The sequence below is a fragment of the Lepidochelys olivacea genome, assembly GCF_965140295.1.
Source record: "Lepidochelys olivacea isolate rLepOli2 genome assembly, chromosome: 2".
Taxonomy (NCBI): Eukaryota; Metazoa; Chordata; order Testudines; family Cheloniidae; genus Lepidochelys; species Lepidochelys olivacea.
Window position 1 is genome coordinate 217,818,464 of NC_140412.1, and position 22,432 is coordinate 217,840,895.

At 39.8% G+C, this 22,432-nt stretch overlaps 1 protein-coding gene across 4 annotated transcripts in view; it reads left to right on the forward strand.

Annotated features, from left to right (window-relative positions):
* Positions 1-7,931, forward strand: part of VWDE (von Willebrand factor D and EGF domains) — a 73,907-nt gene extending 65,976 nt beyond the window's left edge. Inside the window, exons 29-31 of one of the 4 annotated variants that reach the window (XM_084620391.1) lie at positions 2,696-2,791; positions 3,394-3,497; positions 4,245-7,931. In XM_084620391.1, coding sequence (XP_084476517.1) covers positions 2,696-2,791; positions 3,394-3,497; positions 4,245-4,265 — 221 coding nt within the window. In that variant the 3' untranslated portion in view covers positions 4,266-7,931. The remainder of the gene's footprint in view (positions 1-2,695; positions 2,792-3,393; positions 3,498-4,244) is intronic. The other 3 variants (XM_084620390.1, XM_084620393.1, XM_084620392.1) reach the window with 3 other exon arrangements.
* Positions 7,932-22,432: the final 14,501 nt, after the last annotated feature.

Sequence of the window (22,432 nt, forward strand, 5' to 3'; positions counted from 1 at the left end):
TGTAGTGATAATCAAGGTGGGCCATTTCCAGCAGTTGACAAGAACGTGTGAGGAACAGTGGGGGGGGGGAATAAACATGGGGAAATAGTTTTACTTTGTGTAATGACACATCCACTTCCAGTCTTTATTCAAGCCTAAGTTAATTGTATCCAGTTTGCAAATTAATTCCAATTCAGAAGTCTCTCGTTGGAGTTAATCCTGATTTCATTGACAGCAGGGTAAATCAAGAGGAACTTCATTTAAGTCAATAGGAATTACACTGTGTGAGAGCAAAATCCGGCCCTAAATATATTTTCTTTCAGAAACACATATCATTAAACACCCATATTTGTACTTCCATATATATATATATATATTAATTCTCTTCATATTTTCGACTTTTAAAAATATCAGGACAAATTCAGCCCCTAGTTCCACCTACACAACCCTTTTGACTTTAACAGGGTCAAGTCAGCAGGGAATTTAGTCTAAAAGTTCTTTTGTATTGGACAAAGCATCTCTTAAAAAAACCTAACATTTTCTTTTTGTCCACATAGCTAAAACTCCTGTCTAAACCCTAATTATCTTACATCTTTACAACTGTAACCTGTTCTTCTGTGGCACTCACCTTGTCCCACTTCCAGTTAATTCAAAATGCAGCTAAGAGAATCCTCTTTACTCATTGTTCTGATCACCTGATCACCTCACCACTAATGCGGTCTTGGGATGCATCAGGAGAGGTATTTTCAGTAGGGATAAGGAGGTTTTAGTACCGTTATACAAGGCACTGGTGAGACCTCACCTGGAATACTGTGTGCAGTTCTGGTCTCCCATGTTTAAGAAGGATGAATTCAAACTAGAACAGGTACAGAGAAGGGCTACTAGGATGATACGAGGAATAGAAAAATTGTCTTATGAAAGGAGACTCAAGGAGCTTGGCTTGTTTAGCTTAACTAAAAGAAGGTTTAGAGGGAGATATGATTGCTCTCTGTAAATATATCAGAGGGATAAATACCGGCGAGGGAGAGGAATTATTTAAGCTCAGTACCAACTGGACACAAGAACAAATGGATATAAACTGGCCACAAGGAAATTTAGACTAGAAATTAGACAAAGGTTTCTAACCATCAGAGGAGTGAAGTTTTGGAATAGCCTTCCAAGGGAAGCAGTGGGGGCAAAAGATCTATCTGGCTTTAAGATTAAACTCGATAAGTTTATGGAGGAGATGGTATGATGGGATAACATGGATTTGGTAATTAAATATTCATGGTAAATAGGCCCAATGGCCTGTGATGGGATATTAGATGGGGTTGGATCTGAGTTACCCAGGAAAGAACTTTCTGTAGTATCTGGCTGATGAATCTTGCCCATATGCTCAGGGTTTAGCTGATCGCCATATTTGGGGTTGAGAAGGAATTTTCCTCCAGGGCAGATTGGAAGAGGCCCTGGAGGTTTTTCACCTTCCTCTGTAGCATGGGTCACGGGTCACTTGCTGGAGGATTCTCTGCTCCTTGAAGTCTTTAAACCACGATTTGAGGACTTCAGTAGCACAGACATAGGTAAGAGGATTTTTGCAGGAGTGGTGGGTGAAATTCTGTGGCCTGCTTTGTGCAGGAGGTCAGACTAGATGATCATAATGGTCCCTTCTGACCTAAATATCTATGAATCTTCACATCCCTTGGCTGTGTTGCCCTCCCTCCCCCAAGTTCAAGCTTCTTGAACTTGTCTTCACCTTCCAGGTTGTTCATTGCTCTGTTTCTCTCTCCTTATATGTTTTTGACTCTTTATCACGTTTCCCCTTATGCTTACATAAAGCCCTGGCAAGCTTTGTTAAAATCTTTTAAAGTTAGGCTTAAATTCTGTAACCTGTTGTACACTTGAAAACCTTGAGATTTTATCTCTTGGTGCATTATTACTCCTTCTCTGTCAATGATGCCAGAATTGATTGTCCACTTATCCACTTCCCTCACAATGGGCTTGGCACCTTCCATGTTGGCCCTTATGTATAGAACACCCTTCCTGAACTGATCTGTAAAGCCACTGAACTTCTCCTCCTTCAAAACCCTCATCTTCCAGGGTGCCTACTAGAATTTGGCCATCTGCTAAGGGACAGGTTGAAGGGAGATGAATATTGGTGATGTGAAGTGTTTTTATTTTTAAAATGTATAGTATTTTATAATCATTAAATACCATGTATGTTAAAAATGGTCTGTGCTTTGATTATATTCCTTCCCCGCCCTCTCTTAGGCTACACCTTCACTACGAACTAAGGGTATGATTCCGCTGTTTGTCTATACATACTCGCACTAGTTCTCATCGAGCTAACACGAGTATAAGTAGCAGTCTAGTCTCACTAGCTGTTAGCAGCAGCGGAGATATGGCTGACCTATGCCAAGTACATACCCACCAATTTCATGCTCGTTGTACTCCACATGATTCAGTCATGTCTCCACTGCCACTGCCAGGGCTACTGAGGCTTCACTGCTACTTATACTCACACAAGCTCAATAAAAACTAGCACGAGGATGTGTACACAAGCAGGGGAATGACACCTTTAGCTCATAGCGTAGACGTAGCCTTAGATTGTGAGCTTCTCAGGGATGAGCTGGCATCTTCCGGGGTTTTGTGGGGAAGGGGGTCAGCACACTGCACATTATGGGCAATATTGGAGTGAAAGAATTTAACATATCTTTTTTGGGGGGGGCGGGGTATGAAGCTATTTGTCTTCAGAAATGTAAGAACGGCGGAGAATGTATTGGACCAAGCATGTGTCATTGCCTTCCACAGTGGGAAGGGGTTCAGTGTCAAACACGTAAGTCTGACATGATTTTTAACCCTTAAAAAAAGGACATTGATGTTGCTTCAACAAAGTTAATGACTATTAATTGTACAGACATACATCGTACCCATGACTCCTGTCTTCATTTGATTTTGCATTTTGGCCCCAGTGTCGATGCATAAGTGAGATGAAGGGTAGTGGTGGCTATGTACCATTTTGCAGCCCAAAGTAGCTGGAGGTGGCCAGGGAGCATTGCAGTCCTTGGTGATCTGCTCACACTGCTGCAACAACCCTTAGGGGCCATGACAATAGCCCAGAACAGTCAGATCACAGTATGCTCTGGCCAAGCCCCAGCCATGCCCCCTTCCCTCTCTCAATTATGCCCCAAGTATGTATCTACCATGAGGGCTGTGAAGGGAGGTGGCATAGGGACATTCTGCTGGCCCTACAGCACCAAGGAATTCCCCGTGCACAAGGGGGTATTCCTCAGTGAAGAGATCTATTGGGCTTATGGCCCCTGGTCAGCAGAATGAGTACACAGAGGTCATGGCATAACCCAATATTGGGGCCATTTTATTTAAAAAAGCAGCTACTCTGTTTTTGAGATTAAAGCCATATACCTTTTTATATTTCAGCTGTGTGCAGTCAGAAATGTCTCTTAGGTGGTAGGTGTGTGCTGCCTAATGTGTGCTCTTGTCGTCCTGGTTATACTGGAGTCATCTGTGCAAAGAAACTACAGGTAATTACATTATGGGTACACAATATAATAAAGGAACAGAGGGCAAAAGAAATGGAAAAACTGCAGTGGTTTTGGTTTCACAAAAACTTGTTTTGTAAATTGTTTGAAAGCCACGTTTTGTTTTTCAAAACTAAAAAGATTGGTAATTCAAATCCAGGTTCTGTTTTCACCAAAGAATCTAATTTGGGGTGGGAGTTGTTAGCTAATTACTAGGGATGGGCCAAAGTATTTATCAGTTGGTGTGAGAAATCATACAACTTTTTTAAAATGTAAAGCTCTATTTGTGTGAAGTATTGTTACTTTGTTGGGTTTTAATGTCTGTAATGCAAGTTTTTGAAGGGAGCTTAATTTATATATCAGTACCTGATAATAAAAAATTCAGTGCTCATGAAATAACTTTGATTCAAAGATCCCTTTATGGACATCTTGAAAGGTTTAATCTATTATTAAATTTTGTATAGACTGTGTAAATAGATGATTTGGTCTGAGTAATAAATGTTTTCTATTTAATACCAACAGTACAGTATATACCATTGCAAAGAGTATTTGCTTCCAACTATGCTTCTCTCTATTTTTGGAAAGGTAGCTTATTTTTCAAAAAAACTAAACAAGCTTAATGGATGAGTATTCAATATTCCATTTCTGAGTGTGTTGGGAAGGCAAATATTCATTGGAAACTGCTTGTTAAAGTTTATGATGAAAGCACAGAGTGTTCTGAGTACACTAAAATCTTTTATTTTTCCCAAGGTACAGAGACATCATGGTTGAAGAAAATCAAGTACATGGATTACCAGACCATGTTGTATGGACTAAGAGGCACATGAAACTAGAAAGAGGCTTTGAAGTCAATAATGAATGAAGTTTATTTAAACAAAGGGAATGATATCCTGAAGCATGCCTTTAAAGTATTCATTATGATTTTAAAGCCAAGGGCATTAATTTTTAAACAGCAGTAGAACAATAACATACTAAGAGCAGAAATGTAATAATCTGTTGTAAATCCTCATTTTATTGCTACCTCACACTCAGAAACCACGGCCTCTGATTCTCTGTTGGACTTTTAGGTATTGTAGATGATACAAACACCAAGCCCCTGGTCAGCTAATGTCTGGAGAAACAGTCACTGGAACAGTGATCTGTAGTGAATGTCCTTTCTTGGGACCTAATCTAAGCATCTCCTAGCAGCAGGAAGGCAGCACCTGACAGGATCAGGTCCTGAAATATAGCAGTTTGTTTTCACACATTGATTTTAAAGGGCAAGTTCTGTTGGTTCAAGAATCCCCTGCCTGTAATGAACATGTGAAAAAGGCTCTAGGTTCCTATTGTATCATTCACACGTGCCATAGTGTCTCGAGACTATTGATACACTCAACATCCATTTCTAATTAAATTTAATGTAAAACTGTTACGTTAGGGTAGGTTGAAACAGTTCAATGCTTACATCTGACTGCACCTATGCTTCTGTGCATGGTCATCATTTCAAAATATCTGTGAGATAATGGAATTGCCATAAATGTAAACAATCGGCTTTTCAAGAAAATGCTTTAAAAAGTTAATAAGTGAAAATACTATATTAAAGTAAAAGGATCTTCTCAACTCAGCAATTTTCCTCAAGTTATCTATCAGCCCTTTTAGAAAACAAGGACTGTAACTAAAGAGCCATGATCTTCTTAAAAAATGATCACAAATAAGCATTTTTACAGAGTTGAATTTAAGAATTGATGACTCCTCCTTGTGGAAACATTTATGTATCTATCTCGCATACGTGGCTGTAGTCCACCTCAAGTTATTTCTGACTTTTTTCATTTGTTCCACACGTAGTGCCCTGTCCCAGTGCTGGCCTCTGCATAGCCTATGACTGCAGGCTCCCCTCTGCTAATCTGAAGGATCTAAAAGTGACGGTCAGCTTTCCTTAAGAAAAGTTTCCAGTCTTTTTCCCTGTGAAGGCCCTGATCTTTCCCTATATGAAATGGTGGCCAGATCAGGACAATGAGACATGAAGTGGTTTCGATATCAGCACACTCATAGGCTGAAGAGTCTTCCCACTGTGTTACGAGCAGAGAGTGAGAGTCTGGAGATGGTCCATGTGAAATCTGTGGTATTGATAATGGAAAAGAGATTGGATTCTAGAGTGTCTTTGGCATTAGCTACATGGAAACTGAGGTCTCTTAAGAGCAATGAACCTGGAGGATTTCAGCATCATGCAGATCAACTGCACCATTAGAACCTCTAGGAAGTCAGCAAGCTCTCCCTCTGGAAAGCTGTCAAACACTGGATTCTTTTTGGTCTTCTGATTTTGTTTCTGGAGTGGAGTGTCTTCTGCATCGGAGGGCTGAGGGAACCGGGACTATTTTCCTCCATTTGGCTTGTCTGTGATCTACCTTGGTTTGTGTTGTGCTGTGTAGCCTGCAAGGAGTAGCTGGGCTAAAATAAACCAGATGTCAATTATGCCGACAAGGGAATGTGTCTAATCCAAAATCAAATCCAGAATGGTGCCAGTTTAATGGTTCGCTGAACTCTGCATTCATCAGCCAGAGTTTGAGATAGCTATTTTTAGTTTCTTTTTTTGTTGGTGCTTTGGGACTAGACTAAGGAGCCAGTTGTAGGATTATTCCTGTTGTGTTGTTCCTGTTGTTCCTCCCCTAACCTTGCATAAAGGTGGGATTTGAGAGGGTGGGGAATATATGCGTCCTGAAACCTTTCCAGGGATAGTGTTCTAGCTCTGTAAATCCTGCGGGTGTGGCAGTGTTTGTGTCCAGAGGGTCTTCAATGCTAGGCCTTGAAAGGGTGGAAATGGTGAAGAGTGCAGTGAATGGATCAGAGTGTAGGGTGGCGAGGCAGAGGACACTGTGTGTGCACACACTCACACTCTGTTTCAATAAAAGAAAAAGCAGTGTATCCATTGAGAGCAGCAGATTACAAGTGGTAAGTAGGTAATAATACTGGAGACCACTACCACTACCTAGAATTCCAGGCAATTGTGAGCAGCTGCCTCCACCACAGTCAGAGTGTTTTCAGGGTTAGATTCTAACCTGCGTGTGCTGTTCTAGACATTTTGTCCCCACCAGCAAAGAGTGAAAAGCCATTTTAGTCCCTGGGGCAGCCAGCAGAGCACTGCTGAATGATGCGTATCTCACCTTAGCTAGGAGAGGCAATTCAGTTTTCAGTGTTTAATTATATCTTTACTAAAAGGAAGTTTCATGACCTCAGATTCTGCTGAGGGATGCCAAATTTGTATGGTCTGCTCTTTCCCAGAGTCCAGTTTGGAATTGGTAGGATTTTGCCATTTTGTGGGCTGCTGTCACAGGATGTTGACTCCCAGGTTAGAGGGGTCACCTACCCTATGGCTGTTCAGCAGCTCTCGGTGTAGATTCTTCTTCTCCTACATAGTCCTGTTCAGTCTCTTTTCTAAAATAAGTTGGCATTCTCAGATGTCAGCCTCCTTCCCGCATACTACCTGTGGATTGCTATGCATCCCACTGTGGTGTGTTTCAAAAGCCTTTTCAATTTCCCACTGGCATTTTAAGATGCAGGCGAGCTGCTGTGTCTGCTTTTCAACAGCTTCCTTAAATCCCAGCATCTAAATGGCAGATATCCAGATTTGCTGGGAGAAATTTCTCTCATATTTAAAATCTACTCAACTGAATTATTTCCCTTTTCTACTCTTTAGAAATCTGTGTGAGCAAAGACCAAATGCTACCACCCTCCACCATTTTGGCAACTGCTGGAACCAATCCCCTGGGGTTTTTCCATATTCCATGAATTAACAACCTTAAGATTTTTAAAACTTTTTAAAAATATATAAGTGCCAATAGAGCAAGCTTGTAACAAACCTATAACATTTAATTACAGCATCGTTTTTTAAAAAAATAAAAGAAAGGAGTTGTATCTGATTTACTGTTTTAGAGGGGTTTTTTGTTTTGCACATCCCTCCACTTACGAGCGACTCTGAGGCTGTACATCTTGCTATGGGTTCATGCTGTATAAAACTCTCGTTCATAAAATCCTCGTCTTTAGGATTTCCAACTTATTTTCAGTGCCTCTAACACACTATAATTAACTTCATCAATTTTTTGAAAAGCAAGCTATGCAAACCAAAACACAGCAGAGTTGGGGTACACTAATTAAAATCTAAAAACAACAGCAAAACGCTGTACTATATTTTTCAATGAATGTATCAAAGTTTTAAGGCTAGAAAGAGCCACCAGCTTATTGAGTCTGACTCCCCTGCATATCCCTGGTCACCCTCACCCACACCACCCAGCCTCTGCACACTAAACCCAACAACCAAAATTGGATTGTGAAACAAAGGAAAAAATCATTAGTGTGTACATAAAGTAAGATTTTTCAAAACTGCATTGTAATGGTGGGGTGGGTTGTTTTTTTTCACCAGATTGTAAATCATGTACATTAAATAACATTCGTTTATTGTAAGTGTCTTTGTGTACATGTATTACTACTTTGTTATAAGACTGAAAATTTATTTTCATAGGTTGTCTTGATTTAAACATTTAAAATATACTACCTCAGAAAAAAAGAAAAGGAGTACTTGTGGCACCTTAGAGCTCAAATAAATTGGTTAGTCTCTCAGGTGCCTCAAGTACTCCTTTTCTTTTTGCGAATACAGACTAACACGGCTGCTACTCTGAAACCTATCTCAGAAAAGTATATTTTCCATTGATATTATTTACAATCATGACTCCCTTTAATATTAATAGAAATTGGAGAAATTATTCATGCAATGAGTGAATAGATTGCTTTGATATGAAATCTCAGTGCAGCAGGCCGGGTGGTTTTATACTTGTGAAGGATACACTAGAAATTGAATTAAAAGCTACAGTACAATGATCTGATGATACAGATGTGCAGTTTAATAAGGTGTTAATGAGGAAGCAAGTGCATATAAAGAACTAGCACAAAGGGCTTATGTCAGAGGGGTTGAACATGTGGTCCAAAGGTTCCATAATACAATCTGAAATAAGCCATACAGATCTGTATTTTGGTGTGCTGCAGGGCCTCCTACAAACATGATCTGTCTTGGAGTGAAGGAGAATTTGGCACAACTGTGGATCTTCTAGTGACTGTCAGTGGCTGCTCTTGCTGAAGATTATAGTCTTTCCTGTAAAATATCTCACTATGGCCCTTAGCCCACAGAACTCACTAACTTCAGTGGGCCACTTTCCATCTATTTCAATGGCCTTTGGATCAAAAATTGTAGCTCAGAAAGGGCAGGAGCAGAGAAAAAGAGGCCTAGAATTAATTAATTAATTAATTAGGCTTCCATGAATCCTACTGTCTCTGCTAACTTTCTTAACATGGTTTTCTTATATACTAAAAACACAAGATATTGGACTCTGACAGCAGATTCCAGCTCCCTATTTAGTCAGATTGAAATTACAGAAATGAGTACAGAACCGGAACTCTTGTATTTAACAGGCAAGTTAGCTATGAAGCCTTCTCCTGCTATCTTGGAAAGAATATTTTGAATGTTTTCTGGAGGAAAAAAGACACCTTTTCACACAAAACTCTAAAGAGCTCATGAAGGAAAGCAATAGGTTTCCTAGACTTGTACCTCTACTACCTAGCTTTTCACATGTGCCACTTGTAAAATGATCTGCTTCACAGAGGTGATACATAAAACCATAGCTCAACATAGAAAGTGATTTAACAGCTCCATTTGGCACATTAAAGGATTCTTTTTTTCTCAAGGGTCTGCAATCAATACAACCAGGAGTATATCATGACAACTTAAGATACTCACCAGCTTGTTTTTTTTCAAGTTCATTATTCAGCCCCGTTTGAGAAAATCCAAAGTTTCAGTTCACAGTAAAAATTATTAATGTGGGTGGACACAATATCAAATATATTGGACAGAAGATTTCATTTCTGGCCAGTTAGATTCTTTCTATTTCTTATGTAATTAGTATCATCTGGCACATTCTTTAAGTTACTGCACTCAAATAGTACCAGTAGTTAGGCTGTACATGGAAAAAATAGTTCATTAAGAAGTTTCATATTAAAGGAAACTTTAGAGGCAATACAAAACAAGTGGCTTAATTCTTTGTTGTATCCACGGACACTGGAGGGGAAAAATAAGTAGGAAGTGAAGTATCTAATTAGCAGGAAAAAAATAGCAAAAAATATGGCAGCAAATCAAAAATACAGCCAGCTGAATACCACTACAATCTTTCCAGAACAAACTCTTAAACAACAGATTGTACTGGACATGGCGCATCTATATAAAACAGGTGTAGCAGACTATAGTAAATGTAGGCGATGCTGCCAACCTGTGCCACAGAATTTTCCTGGCCAGAAATTATTAAAGTGTTGGAGCAGTGTACATAAGTGTCTTTCCACAGTTGGAAATATGAAGATAGATTCATCTCCAGAAATCTATACCCTGGAAATGGTGGATGTATTAAATCTTCCAAAGAACAACAAAAATTGGGCACTGTTGTCTCTGAGTGGCATAGTCTAATACTCAGAAACATTTTGGGGATCAGCCTATCTTTTACTATAAGTTTGCCTGGACTCTAGTTGTTACTCTAATATAACTAAAAAAGAAAAGGAGGACTTGTGGCACCTTAGAGACTAACAAATTTATTTGAGCATAAGCTTTCGTGAGCTACAGCTCACTTCGCTGTAGCTCACGAAAGCTTATGCGCAAATAAATTTGTTGGTCTCTAAGGTGCCACAAGCACGCTTTTTCTTTTTGCAAATACAGACTAGCACGGCTGCTACTCTGAAACCTGTCTAATATAACTATTAAATAAGAATTCATTTAATTCAAATTCCGAGAAAGAGTAGAAGTCACTTTAGCCAGTAGATGGTGCTACATTCCAGCTATATTTTAAAAAATAACCACTCATGTTTTCAGCAAGTTAAAAAACTTTGCTGTCAAGCCAGAAATAAACCCATCATACTTCATTTGCTAAAATGTTCCATGAAGTTAAAGGGCCTAAGTCATAGTTCTTTTAGACATGGCCCAGAAACAGCCGAAGGATATTCTAATTGTGTTTTGTATTCAGTATTGTAGGTCCGGAAGGCTTCCATCAGTTTGAATGACAACTCCAAAAATATTCTAATTTTTTTTGTAGTTCAGAATATTCTATTTTTTACTTTAAATAAAGCTTATTCCAGTGGCAAATACTTAAAAATCAAATTCCTTCCATCTCCATAAAAATGGCTTTTAAATATAGATAGATTACTTAGAATTCTTGCTTGAACACTTAGTAGTCACAATTGTGCCTTGTCCATTGATTGCCTGCTGCTTTTCTAAGCTCTTTGTGGATTGGGTTATGTGAATTTTCTCTGCCTGTATACTTTTGGGGTCTGACAATATTAGAAGTGAAGTCCTTTTGCAGCCGCATTACTGTTTGCCTGACTTTTAATCATTTCAAACTAGTGAGTCACATATGTGGCTGTCTCCTCCTGGCAGTTCCGGGGATTAGCTCTGCAAGTCCAACACCCCTTTTTGCAGTCATGCTCTGTCCCTTTCTCTCTCTCTTCTTCCCTGCAGCCCAAGAAACACCATGAGTAAAGTCTCCAGGAGACAGCACATGATGTGCATCTCTCCTCAGTAGAAGGCTTCTGCATTTGACCACAAGAGAGAGGCCCTGGTGGCAGAGTGGGGGAGCAAAATTGTCTACAGATGGCAAATTGTAACAGACACACTAACTGTCCCACATATATTCTATCAACGTCCTTCATTTGCCCTTTTTCTCAGAATGTGAGAGCTCTGAAAGTGTGCTCAGCCCAACCCCTGGGGCAGACAGCAAATGAGAGAGTGTCCCTGCTTTTCATCTGCCTCTGGATAAAGCTTGGTGGCAACTGAAAGCATGAGAAATACTTCCTCCACTCCAGCCACGCTGTATCTGTTAAAGTTGAAGCACCCTCGAGGCAGCTCGCGATTACATATAGGCACTTCCATAGGTTGATAGGAGCAAACCCGAAGTCTCATTTGAAGTCATCCTACATAAAGTCAATGTCTCTGGTTGGACACCTCTTCCCTACTCATGCTCACTGGAAGACCTACTTGGAAAATGGTGAAAATAGTTCTTTAAAAAATGTGAAACATTTTGGACAAAATTTTGACCAGTGTTGACTTGTTTTAGTGGAATGCTGGTGCTGCTCCCCATCCTCATGCTGTAGCCTCAGTAGCTTCTCTCTTCAATGGCTATGCTGACACCTCCACCCATACTGCTATCATAAGGGGGTATTCTTCAGAGAGGAAGGCTTGTCTAGTGGATATGGTGCTAGACTGGGACTTGGGAGACTTGGATTCAGTTTCCTACTCTGTCACTGACTTCCTGTGTACCAAAATGGGGATAACAGCACTTCCCTATCTCACAGGGGTGTTGTGAAAATAAATATATTAAGGACTGTGAAGGGTTTGGGTATTATGGTGTTGCCGGCACACAGTGCCGAGAGGCAAAACAACAGCAGGGGGGTCGTTATCCGGTGAGCTTCACTCAATAATCACAAGGGGGTGGAGAAGCAGAAAAGTTTATTTGAAGCTTCAAAAAGGTACAGGGAGACTAGAATCTCAAATCCTGTATCCGGAGCAGGAAGTTACACAGGCTTTTATACATCCTTTTTTCAGCATACTTATCCAATAGCAAGCTGCCCTAAGTATCCATATAGCCAGCCAATCCAGTTCCCAGCTAGTTTCCTTGTTCTCTGTATCATTTGTTAAACTATACATAAAGCTGCTTTATTCAGCATTGTTCTTCCATATCTGCCCTGTTTGGCCTTGTTTAGTTTCAGGCAGTCTGACTCTGCAACATATTGTTGCAGATCCTCAGCATAACTGCTGTGTGTGCCTCCAGGCGGGGGGGCCAAGGACACTTGGACCTAGTACGCATAACTGCTGCGAGTGCCTCCAGGCCGGGGGGGGGGCAAGGACACTTGGACTTAGTGCGAGGGGGCTTCATCGACACTCATGGTCTTCCATCCCCTCGAGTTACCTAGTGGCCATGCCCCAGTGTCCCCAACAATGGTAATGGAGGCTATGTAAGCACCTAAGATGGCTAGAGGCTTCGCATATTATCTGTACAGAACTAAAATTTAGGAAGGTGATTGCAGATCCTGACCCTATAAAAATAAGCGTTAAACTATGACTGATCATGATCCTAATTATTTTATTTGTATTGCTAATCACACAAAGCAATGCTCAGTGATTGAGGAAGACATCAGCAACATGCTTTACAGCTTGCTGCTGTTCCCAGAGAAGTGCAGCCTCCTTCCACTATTTTCTACTGTGAGATCCATTCTGTTTACAGGAGACCACTGCTATAGCAGAGCACTCCAATCTTCAATAAATGTCCTATTCCTACCACAGAGAAGAGTGCCCCCTTGTGGCTGGATGATCTTATTAAAGCTAAGTATCACTCCAGCTACAATGTACTTTTGAACATAAAGATGAACAAAAGGTTTTAAAAACACAAATGTTTATTATTGTCAGCTATTAATGTAGGGAGCTTATTCATGAGCGACAATGCTTCTATTTATGGTAATCAAAGAGAAATAAATAAGAAAAAGGTAAGTAAATGCTTTATTCCAAAGGAAATATTTACTTCAACATCAATTACACCCACTGACAAAATTATTCTACTTATAAAGGACACAAAAGTACTTGGATACATATTCATTTGCTTTGTCTGGAATATTTTAAAAATACTTTCCCTTTCATACAGAAGAGCTTTTCTTTAAAATACTTGAAATAAAAGCTATTTAAGACCAATTAGGGGTTGTTTTTTTAAATCACCTCCCTCTCTTCCATACTCATTAAAGCAACACAGCCCATCTCCAGAGGAAGATGGCTCATTCATTTCTCTTCTTTGTACACTGTTGACCAGAGTATAGCAAACGACATCTGCACATATTTGCACTACACATTTCCCTCCATGTTGACAAGGCATTTTACAGACAGCTGAAATGAGACACCAGATATATGGTACATCTACCATACAACACAGTTTAATTTTTCTTGCATGTCTCATTGTAGTAGCAGAATTGTTCCCTAGTGATAGTACTGGGACAATATCAATAAAAACATAATGGAAGTACTGTAAGCAATGACTGTCTTTGAATTCTACCCTCATGTGCCTCACTGGGATCCAGTCATGTAGTGTCTAATTTCACTCACACTCCATTTCTCCTTTTCTGTCCTCTCCATCTTATAAGCAGATAAAATATAAAACTTAAATCCAGTTCTCCCTCTAAGGCTGGATTGTGACTTGGGCTATATGCCTGCATGGGGGCATAAGAAGAACAAGAATTCCTGTTATAGCTCCAAGGGCTACCTGAACTTTGGCTCTGGGCATACTGGAGTAAGCAGGTGCTACTTCCTGAATGCCTCCCAGAGCAAGTGGGTAGGGAGAGGCAGTGAACAGACAGTGCATTGGCCCCACCCCACAAGGTGCCAGCTACATCAGCCCAGGTGGGGGGTGTTGTAATTTGCTGTTGGCACAAGCCCCAGAAGTGAAGTTCAAAGTGACAGTTGTTTGGTGACTGCTGTTCCTGAAATGATCACTAGCCCCACAACTGATGCAGTCTCAAAAAAATCAACAGAATGTGAAGAGTTTGATCCTTTCTATCACTGTCTATTCCACAAGACTGTAACTAACTGAAATCTTTGGCACCAGGCATTTTGTAATATCTCCACAAAATGCCCCTCATCTGCCCTTGAACCTCAGGGCAACCTCTGTACCTCTGTCTGCCTGCATTAGATAGAACAAGTGATAAATTGTTTCATCAGCGATCTAATTGGTGGTGTCCCTCCTATAAGTGAGTAGATTATAGCATTTATTTGTAAGATCTCCTAGACAATATCAGCTGCATTAGTGTTTCTGCAGTGCTTGGAATCCAGGGCCCATATGACTCTGGGATTTCACAAACAGTTCTTTTTCACGGGGCGTCATTCATTTCAAAAAGATTAACCCAGAAGATTAATCCAGAGACTCAAAGGGTAGCACTGAGTGCTACCACACAGGAGACCGAGTTCAAGGACAGTCTCTAGATAGCAATTCTCTCGGTCTCTGAACCAGCAGGATGGAAGTCTGCACCATCGACTCTCCAAATATAGTACCTCCTGGTGGCTGCCTCTCAGAGCAATGTTGTTACAGAGCATATGGGGCAGCTCTGAGTGGATTAAAATTTTATGAGCCTTCCCTCTTTATATGAATCACTGTTTGGAAAGATGACTGGCTCTTATTGTGGATCAACAGAGGTAGGTCCCAGATCCTCAGAGGTCTAGGTGCCTTTGGGAGCTAGGTGCTTAAATATCTTTGAGGATCTGGGCATAAGTGCTTGGGAATGGTATTGGACTAACAGCCCTACTTACTGCGGTCCTTTATTTTCCCTTGGATCAAGAGGAACACAGGATGTCCCCCAACAATAACCTGTCAAACTGTAGGAGCAAACACCTCCAGTGCAAGAGGATGTGTCATTTCCCATGTCCATTAAGTCCTTGGCCTCTCTAATGACACTGCCAACTAGTACCAGTGGTGGGTTTCTTTGTGATGTGGAAACTTGTTGACTAAGAACTGATCTGAGACCACAAAATACATTTCATGTAGGCCCACAAAAGGCATTAGATAATAATTTTTGGTGACTACCAACCAAAACTTAGATTTGAACCAATGACTTAGAGCCCTTTACCAAGCACACAAGCCATGTATTTGCCACCTTGCTTAGATATCTGGGGGCACCATGACACAAAGGTAGCCCTGACAGACTAGGACGGGGTCATTCATTTGTGGCTTTGTCAGGGCTTTTTCATTGATGCTCTGAATACTAAAACAGTAGTTCAAACAAATACATAAAATACTGAAAAAAGAAATATCAGAGTATTTTACTTAAATGCCATGTTCCACCAACCCATCCAGCTGGACAGCTGCAGATTCCAACAGACACATAAGCCCCATCACTCCAACACCCCTGAGGAAAATTTCTGAAAAGGAAGAATGGATTAAAAAAAAGAAGTTCCTTGCTACACTTTAAATATGTTGGATTAATTAAGAGCATAAGAAAAATTAAGAAGGAAAGGAGGACTTTCCTCCCTCACACATCATAAATGTTGGCATCAATAGAACGAGGATACTAGTAACCTGATGTGGGATATAAAATATTGAGGATTGAGGGTCATATCTTCCGGTGGCATAAATCAGTGTAGGTCCATAACAGAGCTTTGCCAGTTTTCTCTCAGTTGAGGTTCTGGCCTATATATGTAAAGATTTAAAAAAGAATAATCTAAATGCATTCCTGTAGCTACTGTTCACTTAAAAGTTCTATGAGCAACCCATCCTGTGTAGAGTCATACAATCCTTAATGGACCTACAACACTGTAGCTCAAAGTAATCTGATAGCACTTTGCTTTGAATTAATGTCACCAGCTATAGAGCAGCTCCTCCACTTTTACTGTAGCACTGTCATTTGCATAATTATCAGCCCGTTACTCCTTTTTAGATGTTTTTATTGGCTTTGCAGTTATACCTCAAGCTCATTCAAAACATTTCCATTATTCTTGCAGTCACTGCATACAGGGTGTATAATCCAATTCCATTTTATCATCCTAATAGAAAAGCAATGGTGCCATTTTAACCAGGAGAAAGTCTGTTTCTTCACATTAAATGGCTTTTATGGCATATGAGGTTGTTCCCAACTACTTCTTACACATTCAGCCAATCATAATCAGTCTGAGCAGACTGCAGTCACAGGTCTGGCAAAAGATTTCATTCCCACAGATCTCGAATTAGGCTGCCATCTGAGCACATTTACAGTCCTCAGGCACTGTTAGCATTTGAGTTACCTCAGGTGCAAATGAAACATAAATCTGGGCACTTACCCTCCTGGCATCTTGATCCTGTCCAACCAGGAGCACAAAGATACTACACTGTCCCATGCATTCCCCACCAGTCTGACACCCTCCTTTACAACTTAATGCAAAAGACCACCACAGGCACTGAACAAATCCAGCAGATAATTAGAGTTAATAGCTCACTTTCTCATTGTAGCACAAATCTGAGGAAGCTGACAGACTGAATTTTTAATCTCACCAGTAATTAATTATTAGCATTTATTTCTGTTTGATTTTCTTAAGCTTTACAACGTGCTCTTTAGTTACAAGATTTTATTATTAAAATTGAGATTAAATATATTGCTTAAATATTAACAGAATTTCTACCAATTGTTTTAAATGTTCATATGTGTATTAGCATAGTGTTTGATTCTACTGCCCTTACATTTACCAGAGTAGAGTAAGGAACTACCTAGTGTGAGAAAAGATGACAGGATACAGTAGAGATGGGTCAAATTTTTTTGACCTAAAGGTTTTTTCACTGAAAAAAATGCAGATTTGAGGCAACCAAAACATTTTGCAAATGGATATGGAATTTGCCAGATTGTTTCCATCTACAACGACAACAACAAAAACTGAAAAAAAAATCTAACCATTTTGACAGTCAAAAATTAAATTTTTGATTTTTTTTATTCAAAATTTACTTTAATTTACATAAAACCCCTCAAAACTGAAATCTTTTGTTTGACCCCAGATGAGTTTTTCTTCTGAGTTTTTTAGATCAGCCATCAAAGTGAAAAATCAATTATTTGCAGAACTCTAGAATTGAGTCCTTAGGCCCTGATTCAGTAAAGCACTTAAGCACATTAATTAATTAATTAATTGTAAGCATCCTATTGAATTCAATGGGAGAATCAGGCCTTATTCATTTTGGGGGAGGGTATTCTATTTTGGGCAACCTATAACTAACAATAATACACCTTGGGCCAGACCCTCCTCTCTCCCTCACCCCCCTGGACTATGCCAAGTTCTTCTTTTGAGTTGTTCTTTGTATTAAAGCACAAGGAGCATGTATCTAACACTTACAGTATATGTATTAACACAACAGCAACCAGAGTCTGATGCTGGCTGAAGCGAGGGCAGGAAGAGGTGGGGGGTGGGGGTTTGGGGGAAGGGGTGGAGTGGGGGCGGGGCCTCGGGCAAAGCGGGAGTCTATTGACCTGAGTTTATGGGCTAGTTTATTATGGCTCGCCAATGATCTGAGCCCTCTTATAAGATTCTGGCATTGCCTTAATCAAGGCCCAACCTATCATGCCCACATTTTATTTCCTCACCTAGATAAATCTTCGGGTACACTTACTCTATAGGTTAACATATTATAACATATATTCATACTTATTAATATTGATTATCTCATGCCCAAAACCATTTTCCTTGGCCTAACTTATGACTTCCGTGTTCTGCACTGTACCCTGTGGTTAGCAGTCTTTTCCAGACCAATGGTAAACATATTCAGTTCTTTGTTCGCTTCCCCATTCAGTTCCCCAAAGTCAAGAGGTGTAACGAATAGGCCATTTATCTATGCCAAAGGTTACAAACACTCATACTGACTAGCTCTAGCTAATCATACAGGATACAGGCCTGTAGGTTCCTTGCATTATAGCCAACTATTATGAATAACATACAATGGACTTAGGCATAAACAAAACCCAAGAAAATAATATAATCATTCAAACCAATGAAGAAAACACATTATGCAATATAGCAGCTAGCAAATTGACTTAATGGGCTACAAGTTGAGCACTCCCCCTGGAACTGGGGAAGTCAGAGCTTCTGGGTACTACTGTCTGTCTGATGATCAATTGTTTGCAGCAGCCTTTCCACCTATCCCCTTTCCTGCACATACTTAAGTACTTTGCTGAATAGGAATAGGTTATTTAAAGGGTATTTTCAGAGATTAAAAACGTTAGAAATATTTCTGACTGGATTACTTGAGCATAATGCAGGTGAGGAGATCAAAATTGCAAAGTAAAATGCAATTTATCCCATATTCCCTCAATTTTTGTCATGCTTGCAGAAATAATGGAATTTACTCTGATATCATGACCTATCTGATTTAAAAGAGTGGCCGATGCTTCTTAAAACAATAATAATAATAATAATTACTAAATTATCAGTTATGGAGACTCCCAACTCCCATCAATTTTCAATGGGGTTATTGAAATATATGTATTGAAATATATAAAATATATAACTGCCATTTGTGCCCTTTGAAAATCTCCCCCGTCCCCATGCAAAAAAACCCTCCAGACCTAAATTACACTATTTAACTTGGTGTGTAAAATTTCTAAGTCATTACTCAAAGGTTTCTGAGTGTAGCAGTTTATAGTCAGTATTTGTTAAAAGCAACTCCAATGTATGCCAAGATGGATGATGTGAATTTATTTCTTGTTCCATATGAAGGCATAATGGTATTTATACAGTATTTGGTTCAGTCCTCAATCCATTTTGTTTTAAACAAGATTTAGTTTTTGTCTTTGAAATATGTTGAAGGCTCAATGATATGTATTTTATTAGGAAGTGTCTACACTGAACTACTGTGCAGACTTCAGAGGTGTGAATTGCATATTGCACCAAAGAGTTGCACTCTAGCTGTCCCATGTGGATTCTGCTGGCACAAACCAAAAGGTACTTAGTTCATGTTAACATAGTCTGATTTGAAAGAGGATTATGTTAACATGAACTAGGTGTTTTTTAGTTCACACCAGCACCGTCCTCATGGGACAGTTGTACGGCAACTTGGTGCGCTACGCAATTCACACATCTGTAGTCCGCATTACAGTGCAGTGTGGACATAGCATTAATAGCGCCTAGAGTGTCAATCAGAATCTAAGGACTGACATAATGTATGCATAGTCACATGTATAGCACACTAGTGAGGATTTGTTAAAGGTACCCTGCTGTGCTGATCCACAGAGGATATGAAATATTACAGCCTCTGCTACAGGGGCTTGGCTTTTCAGCGCAAGTTGCAGTAGCTCATGCCTTTAACTCTGGAGGTTCCCCAGTTCAATTCCTAGTGCGTTGGCTAAAAAAGGCAATTGTCCCATAAACATTATTGTGGTATAACTTTATAGTAGCTGTGTTTGAAATAGTTGCTGAAGTAAACTTGTGCATTCCAGGAATAGACTAATATAGGGCTTCACCTTGTGAGGTGCCTACAGAATCAAGCCCCCTGGGTTGGGCACACTTCATCTATCTGTTAATATGGAACCAAACTCCTTAGGATTCTCAAGGGAATGAATGAATGCTTTCTCTGGTAAGATTATCTATGCAAAAAGATAAATGGGTAAATGAGACCCTTCGTCTCATGCTCCATCAAGGACACTCATTGAGATTAGTTAATTTTCTTCTCTCCCACACAAGGACATACAAAGGAAAGGTAACTTTGTCTCCTTAGCCTTTTTACCTGATCCGTCATGGTCTTGGACTAGTGGATGAAGTGATTCTTTAGTGACAGCCATAGCATTTCCTGGTTGGGGGTAAGAGGAGGTTGAAATTGGACTCTATCGTGCAACAGTGAAAGGAGGTGCGGTAAATATCAAGATACTTGTTACTATAATGAAAAAATGTTACATTTGCTATGGCTTTAACTAGATGTTTCTCCAAACTATAGGTTGACTTTAGCTTCCAGACAGAATAGAAAAAATGTTAGTTAACATGTATCTGCTACAGTAAATTGATAGGATAGACAAGTGGTATCTGTTTCTACTGTCATATTATTTGAATCCCTCAAAACTGGGGTAAATAAAGGAGGGCATTTGGGGGAACTCTCTCTGAGTTAACCATACTGTGAGCTCAGTTTTCCGTTATTGGATAGGTTACACCAAGGATGAATTTTTTACAATTACTTCGTCTTGTAAGCATGGCTCTGAGAAAGGTACCAACCCAATGTAACCACAGTGGCATGTCACCTGCACATCTACCAATGTGACATATGCCATCATGTGCCAGCAATGCCCCTCTGCCATGTACATTGGGCAAACTGGACAGTCTCTATGTAAAATCTCTCTGGTCACTCGATTACATACCTAAAAGTGGCAACATTACAACAAAAAGACTTCAAAAACAGACTCCAATGAGAGACTGCTGAATTGGAATTAATTTGCAAACTGGATATAATTAACTTAGGCTTGAATAGAGCCTGGGAGTGGATGGGTCATTACACAAAGTAAAACTATTTCCCCATGTTTATCCCCCCGCCCCACCCCCGTTCCTCAGACATTCTTGTCAACTGCTGGAAATGGCCCACCTTCATTATCACTACAAAAGGTTTTCTTCACCCCCCACCCCCACCCCCGCTCTTCTGCTGGTATTAGCTCATCTTAAGTGATCACTCTCCTTACAGTGTGTATGATAACACCCATTGTTTCATGTTCTCTGTGTATATAAATCTCCCCACTGTATTTTCCACTGAATGCATCCAATGAAGTGAGCTGTAGCTCACGAAAGCTTATGGTCAAATAAATTTGTTAGTCTCTAAGGTGCCACAAGTCCTCCTTTTCTATTTACAAATATTTTGGGAAGGAAAAGAATGACAGGAGCAAGAGTTTGCCTGCATTTTTTGAAGTGAGAAGCCAAGGCTCTTCCGTGAAGACCATACAGAATGTTCTACACTCGTTCCCCTTGCTTCTTTCTCTTTGTTCCGTAATTCCAGTGTTATTGAGGTTCCATAAGGCCACCCCCCTTTTCTTTCAAACCCTCAAGACTCTCTTCTGCTTTGAAGCATAAAGGAAATTGGCATAGTGGCGATAACTAGCTGTGGCAGTAGAGGATAACGGACACTATTTATTGAAAAAAGGCTTTTAAATATTTAGGATCCAACTCTTAAATTATTCACACAGCCAACCTTTGGGATCTCGGTACTGTTCCCTCATTTTCCTTCCCCTTCCACCCCACTGTCTCCTGTTGTTTGCTACACTCACTTGTTGCATCTTGTGCCAAATTCAACTATAAGGTCTTCAGGGTAAAGATTCTCTTTTACTGCATGTGTGTATAATGTCTAGCCCAATGCACTCCTGTCTGGGTGCCACTGCAGTAGAACTAATATTTTTCCTGCATAAATAGAGAAGGTGTAAGACCATGTGAAATTATGCTAATATAACTTTTTTTAAATTCGGCACTTACATTTTTAAAATTAATCTGATTCTCAAAGGGCTCCCAGTGAATAGGAGGGAGTGGTCAAATACTGCAAAACAGTGTTTGGAGAGTTTAATTGCTATGAATGGCTCCTTGATTCAATCATATTCATGTCCTTTATTTGCTAAATATTAATATTCATGTGAATGAGGTTTTGTTCACATTACTCTTTAGGGAATGCTGTTCTTCATTTGAATACCTGTATTCACATGCAGCAAAGTGTATTTGGATGCAAACAAAAGGATTTGCTATTCACTATTTGTTATTCGCTGTTCAGCATTTGCTGTGTTATTTTTCCAATTTAAACTTCTCAGTCATCCAATCAAAGAAAAGGGACAACAGCATGTGATTTAAGCAATCAATCACAGTGATCAGTAATGGATAGCCAAGTGCCAAAATGAACAATTGGAAAAACTCCATAATCTGACATTTGTTTCTGAATAACAAATTCATTCACCAAAATCCGGATGGATTGCTGAATGATTTTGATAGTAGAGAGAAGGACTAAATGTTATCAGAGAATTTATTTGCAAAGAATAATCACTCTGCTATAATCCAAACCATGCAAGATGGGGCTTCTGATTTGTGACTTATGCTGCACATCTTTTAGCTGTCAGCAACAAAAAAGGCTGCAGAACGCATGAAGAATAGAGATACTCTCTCCTCAACAGCTGCATCAGATTTTCATCATAAACCATATTTATCTCAGATGAAGTCTCAGGAAACACTTTGCATTTTAGGAAGGCCATCTGGGAAGAAAATTGAGGCGGGGTAGGGATTAGGAGGGAAGTGCTCATTTACCTTTGGACAGAACCTGTGAAAGAGATGCCTAGAGAAGATGAGAAAATAGTGCAGTTCAGTGACAGGAGAGGAATACAGGGATCCATCTGTATTTAAAAAGCTGACTGTGATATTAAATAAATCATAAGAACCAGAA